This window comes from Neodiprion lecontei, chromosome 3 (assembly GCF_021901455.1).
Source record: "Neodiprion lecontei isolate iyNeoLeco1 chromosome 3, iyNeoLeco1.1, whole genome shotgun sequence".
NCBI classification, from domain to species: domain Eukaryota; kingdom Metazoa; phylum Arthropoda; class Insecta; order Hymenoptera; family Diprionidae; genus Neodiprion; species Neodiprion lecontei.
In genome coordinates this window covers 24,780,199-24,789,195 of record NC_060262.1, presented here as the reverse complement: position 1 = coordinate 24,789,195, position 8,997 = coordinate 24,780,199, and the positions used below count along the sequence as shown (strand labels likewise).

General features: G+C 34.8%; 2 protein-coding genes across 3 annotated transcripts; one reads left to right on the top strand and one right to left on the bottom strand.

Moving 5' to 3' along the window:
• The first annotated feature begins 367 nt into the window (after positions 1 to 367).
• LOC107217474 lies at positions 368 to 3,259 on the top strand. The gene is made up of 3 exons (XM_015655010.2): positions 368 to 773; positions 1,255 to 1,513; positions 1,601 to 3,259. The coding sequence occupies exons 1-3, from the start codon at positions 612 to 614 to the stop codon at positions 2,428 to 2,430; spliced, it is 1,251 nt and encodes a 416-aa protein (XP_015510496.1). The 5' UTR covers positions 368 to 611; the 3' UTR covers positions 2,431 to 3,259.
• On the bottom strand, positions 2,914 to 8,582 carry LOC107217477 (amidophosphoribosyltransferase). 2 transcript variants are annotated; one of them, XM_015655022.2, is made up of 8 exons: positions 8,427 to 8,582; positions 6,114 to 6,333; positions 5,664 to 5,956; positions 5,232 to 5,481; positions 4,335 to 4,568; positions 4,123 to 4,250; positions 3,809 to 4,030; positions 2,914 to 3,711 (listed from the first exon to the last, which is right to left on the bottom strand). In XM_015655022.2, the coding sequence occupies exons 2-8, from the start codon at positions 6,316 to 6,318 to the stop codon at positions 3,439 to 3,441; spliced, it is 1,605 nt and encodes a 534-aa protein (XP_015510508.1). In that variant the 5' UTR covers positions 6,319 to 6,333; positions 8,427 to 8,582; the 3' UTR covers positions 2,914 to 3,438. The 2 variants fall into 2 exon arrangements, with proteins under 2 accessions (XP_015510508.1, XP_046590120.1); XM_046734164.1 differs by having other exon boundaries at positions 5,241 to 5,481.
• Between the last annotated feature and the right edge of the window lie 415 nt (positions 8,583 to 8,997).

The following is an 8,997-nucleotide window of genomic DNA, read 5'->3' as shown; positions in this document are numbered from 1 at the left end:
TGAGATGTCAGCAAATAGTGATTTTGGCGAATTGGCTAATCAGAGCTTGCACGTAAAAATCCAGCCTAATACTCTCGTTATTCGTAAGGTTTGAACCACTGAAATATAACAATATGTCGGAGGTTTGGACATATATTTCAGTGGTTTGTTTGTTACCAGATTAAATACCCATCAACACTTTTCCGGTGACATTGTTTTTCATTTGTGACCAGTACCTAATCTGGTGATTACACTGAAATATAGTAATACTGGAATGTGCACCGTGTAGTCTATACCCACCAAGTCTATGGGATAGGCGCGCGCAAATTTAAACAAGGATACAAATATTCTCCATATTAGTGAAAGAGAGGGGGAGCCCTTACCCTCTCGGTCAACGCCGCGTTACGGCGAACGTTCCGTATTCTATTCCTTTTCACAGCGTGCCAGCGTTAATTTTCAAATAGCGGTATTTTCATTTTTTCATCCTGTTTTATTCGTGCGTTGATATTGAAATGTACGGTTTGAGTTGAGATCAGCATTTTCTGATTATCTCAGCGGTATTGAGGTGATCAAAATCTGATACTTCTTTTAGTTGATGTTAGAACGAATTATAATAGGAAAATAGGTTAGACATGTCGGATGATGAAAGTTGCTTGTCCGAAGATGAAAGTGAAGTACTGGTGTACGTCGAATGTGAGGGATACGTTGACGGCAGCATATTTAAAAATGACAAACTTCAACTCGACATTATCGGCATTGACTCCGACCATCCGATCATGCAAATCAACGGAAAGGTAAAGTGTGACACTTTTCATAAGTCTCACTCCCAACTTGTATGAAGTCGAGTGAAAATCCAATACATATAAAAGAGGGCATCAACTTCGAACGGTTTGAGAACCGGTTAATAAATTACATTTACTAGTAAAATTTTAATGTTAATTCAATGATTAAATCCATGAAGTCTGAAAATTTTAATTTCTACAAGTCTACAGATGATGGAATTTTGATACACTCTCATAAAAAATACAGTGGATATTTTATATGAATTGGCTCAAAAAATATTATCATAAATTTAACAAAAAAACATTGATTGTTATCAAAGTTTGAAATTTTTTTTATTCATGCAATCAAATCGTAGAGGTAAAAACACGAGAGAAATAGTAAAATAAAATTATCTTCTCAAATCGTTACGTAATAGATAAATAATTATACCTGCCTGTAATTGTTAGACATTGTCAAATGAGTGTCAAATGACTTGATTGGATGATCTTACAGTTTTATGAAGGCACGTATCACGATGCGGCGGGAACTTACATGTTCTTTGAAAGAGATGAAGCACCAGTTGTAGATGATCCTGCCTTTGAAACACCCGCAACATTGAAATATTTTGCCAAAACTAGGAAGCTGTTGAAAATGGAGAGGGTATTCACCATGCAAAGAACTGAGGTCTTAGGAGACTCGGATCATTTGCACTATCTGCCTAATATAAGTACCATCAAAGAGGCTGGTGTTCCGCCAAAGTATCAAGACGATGGTACTGTGACGTTGATCAAGATTTGAGATTTGAGCTATATTTATAATAGTGATAGTAGTATACTTATTCATACTTTAAATATTACAGCTTTGCAATTCTGGGAGAGGATGCGAGATGATAGAATGGAAGCATTAAAAATTTACTTAGAAAAGCAAGAAATCAGAGATGAAAAACGGTTGAAAGGAATTGAACTTGACTCAGAATCAGATGATGACAATCCGTTTGCTATGTATAAGTCAAAAAGTATGAAAGGCGCAAACAGTGCACCTTCACAATCCAAGCCTCAACATACCACCTCAAACTTTGCTGCAGATATCTCTGAATCCGAAGACATTGATATTTCAAATATATTGAATAAAGTAATGAAATTAGACTCGAGTGTAGACGCAGCTGAAGAAAGTTGGAAGACAAAGCCTGGTGAAAAATTGACGGTAATAGATCCTGGCCCTTCGACTTCTAAACAAACTCATCTTGACATGCCGTTGTTGGCTTCTATGAAAAAAAGGAAGTCGTCATCCAAAGTAATGTCCAAATCAAAGTCAAAAGTTGTATTTAAAAAACCGAACAGAAGAGCTCCTAAATCAAAAAAATCTCAAACAACAATCCACAGCTCAGATGAAACGAGTAAAGTTAGTTCATTAGTGGTAGAGTCGGACTTTGACGAAATTCAAGTTCCAGTAAAATTGGAGGTACCGGACAAAGAAGATAATAGTGATGAAAAAACTTTAGGAGCAGCTGATGAAGCAAGTATGAGTAGAAAGTCGGTTAGTTCAATGTCAAAGAGATTAGAAAAACAAGCAAAACGTGAAGCTAAAATGAAAGAAATTTCAAGAAGGCTCAAGGCACACAAAGATGAGTTCCTCAAGTCCCAGCATCATGTTAATGCACGTCAAGATTCGGGAAGCAAGACACATTGAAATAGCTTTCATCACTGTTACATGATGTTATCATAACAATTTAAATATTGATCATCATTGTGCCAGGACTTGCAAAAGTAAAGTGCTCAGCAAATGAAACTGTTGTGGGTTGAAAGAATTTGGAGACCAGATTTTCATGAAGTTGTGAATATGTCGATTGTAATGGTAGTAAAAATAGTTTCAGAAGTATTTCGTAAGGAAAATCTGAATTCAAAAGTATTACGACATATGGGCTCTTTCGCAACTAATTATTCTGTCGCGTTCTTCAAGTAATAGATAAATGCATTGGCATCAATTCTAGTCGTTCCTCATCGACTCAAATCAAACTCGCTCTCTAATCTCGCAAATTCTCGCAGTTGATACTGGACAATTACTTTTCAGAGAAATTGTTAATAATTATACATATTTTTCAAAGCACGACGTAGTGTTTTGGTGTGCGTATAAGTATAAGGGTAAATGTATCTTATTTAAACAAGAATCATATCACTAACAAATGATGTAATATATTTTTTCATTTTTGTAATATACAAATTATGGAGTACAAATTACGTAACATTAAACGTAATCACAAAGTTTACAAAAGTATGGTTCTAGAAGTAATTTACAATGTATTAGTAAACATGTGTATGTTACATAAAGGCCTCTGGTTGCTAATATCATAGCGCAGAATAATTGATACAAAACAGTACATTCAATCAGATCGAATGAGATCACTACAGTATGACAATGTATCTTTCTTAATTCTACAATTAAATTAAATAGTCAATTTTATCTACATTCTAAATGATATATTTTACGCAGCGTGTTACATCTGCTTGCTTAATGATTATCAAAATCCTGGGCTCTGCTGTATCAAAGATCCAAACGAGAAACATTATTCAATTTTTGGTCATATGTAAATTATGAAATTGACAAATTATCGAAAATGTTATTGAAGCGAAATAACTTTCAAAGAATTTTATCAAATCGGTCGAAAATATTGTATATGTAATTTTTCGGTGCCAGTATCTACCAGTCCAAGTCACCAGGTAATTCATCCGGATATTCACCCGTCAAGCATGCAGTGCAATGTCCGATATAACTGCAATCTCGGTTATCCATGCCATGCCTAACTGCTTGAACAAGCCCTTTAACTGATAAATAAGTCAAGCTATCTGCACCAACATGTTTAGCCAATTTTATACTATCCAATTTATTTGCGATTAATTCTTCTCGTGTCGGTATATTGATACCCATGTAACAAGGATATTTGAGAGGTGGAGACGCGATTTTAATATGAACCTGCAAAAAATGTTCCCAAGTTTACATTTATCCAGTTGTTTACAGGCTAATATAAACAATCTTATTAACACATATATATATAATATGCCAATTATACCTCCTTAACACCAGCATCTCGGAGTAGTTTGATAATCGGGCCAATTGTGTTTCCTCTAACAATCGAGTCATCAATTAATATAAGTTTCTTTCCTTTAACATTTGCAGATAGTGCACCAAATTTCTTAGCCACTCCTAATTGTCTCAGTCTTGTGCTTGGCTGAATGAAAGTACGACCAACATATCTGTTTTTACACAAAACCTCAGCAAAGGGTATCATTGACTGAAAAACAAATATCGATATTTTCAAGAAATGGATTCAAAACCACTAAGGCTTCATGGATGATATACAAAATTGTTTGAATCACTATTCACCTGTCTGGCATATCCGTGCGCAGCTGCTGTGCCTGATTCTGGGACTGAGCTAACTATGTCTGCATCTACTGGAGATTCCAGGGCTAATACTTTTCCACACTGCATCCTAACGGAATATACCATTTGACCTGGAATAAAAGAATAAGAGAAATTTCAAATTATGAATTCTTGATGATTGCAAAAAACGAAGGAATATGAAAAAAATTATTCACCTTCAAAAATACTGTCGCTCCGTGCAAAATACACGTATTCAAATATACAAAATGCTTGTGGCTTTTTATCCGGTCGTTCTATTATGTCAATTGTTTTAATTCCTTCACGGGTTAATTCAACAATTTCCCCTGGAAAAACTTCCCGGACGTATCTTGCACCAATACTAAGAAAGCCACAAGACTCGGATGATATGACCCAACCATCAGCCTCGTCCTCATCATCAGATTCATTAGCTGTTGAAGGAAAAGTAAATTAATATTTCTTATTTACACGTATTAGAAATACAATGAAGAGTTTCATGATACATTATCGTTGTGTCAATTAACAACGAAGTAAATTATTTGTAGCGCAAATTTGAAATTGATAAAACTGAATACTCTGCAAGAAAAATGATAATCTGCAGTAGGATCAGGAAAATTCTCTATAAATTAAACACTTCTTTTTAGTAAATGGTACAAACATGAAAAGTGATATTGCGAATTTTGCATGCTCTCTAGTTTCAGTTCTCTATACAGATATTTTACAAAAAAAGCTCAAAACAAATACTAGAAATCAATATAGTAGGTTAATTGCTTTATTTAATCTCTGCACTGAAGTTTTCGTGTAATTTAATGTAATCTACTTCAACATATGACAAGACTATGGAGGTATTTGTTAGACATTTGTATCCGGTCGAACTTAAGGAATATTTCAAAAAACTCGAATATAACAAAACAATCTGACGAACATTTTTTTCTTCCGTTAAAAAATACACGCCATTTCAAAATATGAAAATTGCTATTAAAATGATTAATATATCAACAGTCTAAAGTGCCAGGACGTTTAGTGTTAAATTACGAGACAATGTTCGAATAAATATCTACAATAAACCACTTGCATTCTACACCACCACCCACCAAGATTACCGATGGGGACAATTTTTCCCAGGCACAGAGGTCGATTGCCATACGGATCTCTCACTCCGTAGATTCTGTCCCTATGCATAATAACCAAAGAATATGATAGGGGAGCTAATTGCATAAGGTGTTTAATCCGCGCTGGCCAGTCTGGTCCACTAATTTCGCCTTCAGGAGGATTGAGACACAATGCTTGTGTAATTAATTCTGAGTCAGAATGTGTGGATAATCCAACTCCTCGACTGAGTACCTGTGATAAAAAAAAAAAAGAAAGAAAACGTAATTCAACACTGTGATTAATTTATCAGTAAATTGCTTAATACTCTTGGAAGCTTGAGTGATAAATTCTGCGAATATTGGAAATCAAAATGAAGTTATTAATCTTACATTAAACTAATAGTGGTGCAATTTCAGGGAAAAATTGAAGCCTACCATTTTTCTGAGGGATTCCGTATTTACAAGCTCTCCATTGTGTGCAACAGCCAGTGCTCCATGAGCTGTGTGAACAACAAAAGGCTGACAATTAACTTCTTCACTTGCCGCGCTTGTACTGTACCTCGTGTGACCTATTCCCAGATTTCCTCGCAATCTTCTGATATTTTCGTCATTGAAAATATTACTAATCATTCCCATTCCCTTGTGGACATGAAATGATTTTGCGCAAAGGCCCTTACTCGTCACAATGCCGGCACTTTCCTGACCTCGATGCTGCAAGGCTACAAGTCCTGTTACAAAGAAGAACTCAATTAGCACATCAAAATTATTAAATATTATTTGAGTGTTTAGTACGTTTAAGATGTTTCCACGGTCTTATCCACGGTCAGAAATAATTCAGGGCGTAATTAGCATTGCAGCTCACGTCATTCTAGATAAAAAATTTACCTAAACAAATCACTTGTGCCACGTCAACTTGTGATGGCCAATCCCCAGCAGCAATGCATCCAAACACACCACACTCGTGTGTTAATCCAGAAGTTTTTTGTCCACGTGTTTCACCTTTACTGTGAGGTCTTTTTGTTTGTCTAGTCTGCACAGCAAGCCTAGACATTGCCTTAGTGCAATCGTCTTGCGGCCCATTGCAGGACATATTTAATGTATGTTTCTGTGAATGAAGAATTAAATATCGTGAATTTTGTGTCTGTGAATGAAATGATCAATCCGCTTTTGATATTATCATGCGCATAGTGAGTTGCGAAAGTATTATTTCTGACGTAATTGATCAGTATAAGACCTTTGCCACATTTAAATTTACTAGCACAAAGTTAATGTTGACAATGTTGAACAGGAATTGCATAATTTGCTATGTAATGTCGTAATTCCCACATAGTTGTAAACAGAGGAATCAAAGTCGAAAGATAAACAGCTTGAACTGCCTCGAATATAAACCACAGCTTTGCGTAATAAAAGAATTATTAAAAAACAGGAAAGTGCGTAGGTTCAATAAATTCATTAGAGTTATCAAGTATTGGAAATTTATCTTGTTATTGTTGACAAACATCTTCAAAGTTTTTTGAATAATTTTGAGAGTTAAAATTTCGAAAGATTTGGCTGTAGATGTACTTTATAATTATTTGATCACATCTCATCAAACTTACTGCACATACATATTAGAAAATGAATAAGATCAATTTTTCAAAAATCAATTATTGAATGAGTAGACATTCATATTTTCTTTATCATTAATGTAATTTGACACATTTTACTGTTTCATATTTAAGTTGCTACTTTAACTTGTGCCTTTCCCTAAAATTCTTATTTATCCGGCTAAAATTTTACTATTTCCATGCAATTTAACTGACCATGCGCAAGTGCCAAATAAATTAATTGAAATATAAATTTGCAAGAAAATAAGTCATATATAGCCTGTAAGTGGCAAACAGAATCTTTGATAATGCGGAATGCATAAAAAGCAGTTGCAAAATCACAACTTGAAGCGTTGGTACATTCCATTCTGATAACGAGACCCCCTAGTGATGGTGAATTAACCCGCCCCATTATCAAGCAACTTGTGTATTTTCTTGACCTCTGCAAAGGCATCTTTGCTATTTTATTTTTTATCACATACGTGTTTATAATTTCTTGCAATTTCACAATATCATTTTATATACAATAATATTCTACTGACGACACATGTAGTCCAGATAGTGTTCCAGCATTTGTTATCCTCACCTACCTTATGATTAAAGTTTCTTCTTAAATTACTAATTACCACTAATTATAGTATAGAAATTTTCGCAACATATATAACAAGAATTGAACATTGTCACTAACAGTCATGATTGTAATATTAACTGATACTTGAAGTGATATGCATAATTGTCATCAGTTGCGTGATTTTACGTCAATCTGTTTCTAAATTCTAATGACAACGACTGCGACAGTTCTAGTTCGAACAATGATGAAATTATTATTATCATCATTATGATTATAACACAATTGCTACGTAATCGCGTACAGTGGTTACAGATTGCGTATAACGTGCGTAATTATGCGTCCGCTGTACGATAAAGTATTAAGCTATAAACGATTAAGTTGATTATCTGAAGCTGTAAATTAGTAACAGTAGATATCGGCTCTAGACATGATGTAATTAATGACAAGCACACCCAACGCCCACGTGGTTCGAAATCCGTAAGGTTAAAGCCACCCATGTGACGTGGAAAGTATTATTAACATTCATATTATGGTAACCCAAGTCGGACGTTGTAAACTAATAATTATTAAATTTATAAAAATGCGAGTCGAAACCATCGGTTACGGCACGGGCGCACGAAAAAAACTAAAATTTGTCCATGCTATATGGCGTACTTGATTATTCTGCAAGGTGAACATTTACTCTCTCTGCCTTATACAGTATATTTTCTATTGCAGAAATATACCAAAACACAATGCGAAATAGAAATATAATATTGGTATTTCTTACATATTAGATAAAACAGAACGGAATTGATTAGGTTATGCGAAAATCAAATGATTGAGATCATACTTTTGTATGAGACGGTACAGAACATGCAATGGACACCTGTTGCCGAATCGCGTGTCGAATTCGTGCTGCGACATAAATATAACTTTCGCACAAATTCGAGTGTCGGTATTTGCTCATAAATTAGCTGTGGAAAATCAGCCCAATTTGACGCAGAAGCAATATTTCTTACTCGCTAATGCATGAGTGAATAGTTTAATTCATATACTCACAAAATTTTAGCGTATACGATGCAGTTACCAAAGCGCCAAAACGAACGTGCACGCCAAGCGCTCGCGTGGGTTAGAATGATCCGTAAAGACCAATGGGAAGTAGTTTTTGAGTGGAGGGGCATCTCGCGCCAACCTCCTTCATCGTCGTGCGTATTATATTATTTATCTCCTTTTATACTACACGTAAGGACAATTATCGCCAGCTGTCACATGTACGCAGGAAACTAAATCAATGAAGCAATCCCGCAACGATCGAAACTTGACAAACATTTCATTATACAACACTACTGATCTGCGACCCTTTATTATTGTGTTGTGAACAAATGAAATGTAGATTTACAGCTCGTAAATTAAGTATATACGTTGTTTTCTGATTTTAATTATCTTTAGACATTTCTTCCCTGGTTTAATTATGGGCTATCAAGGCAATATAGTTTTTACGCGGAGGAATATACAAGTATGCTATATTTAAAGGTAACTTATAATCATTGAAAATTTTTGGAAAAGTTGTTGATTTCTTTTACCCAAATTTCGTTCGAGCAATTTTTTGGGTAATCAGTTGTTCTGAAAA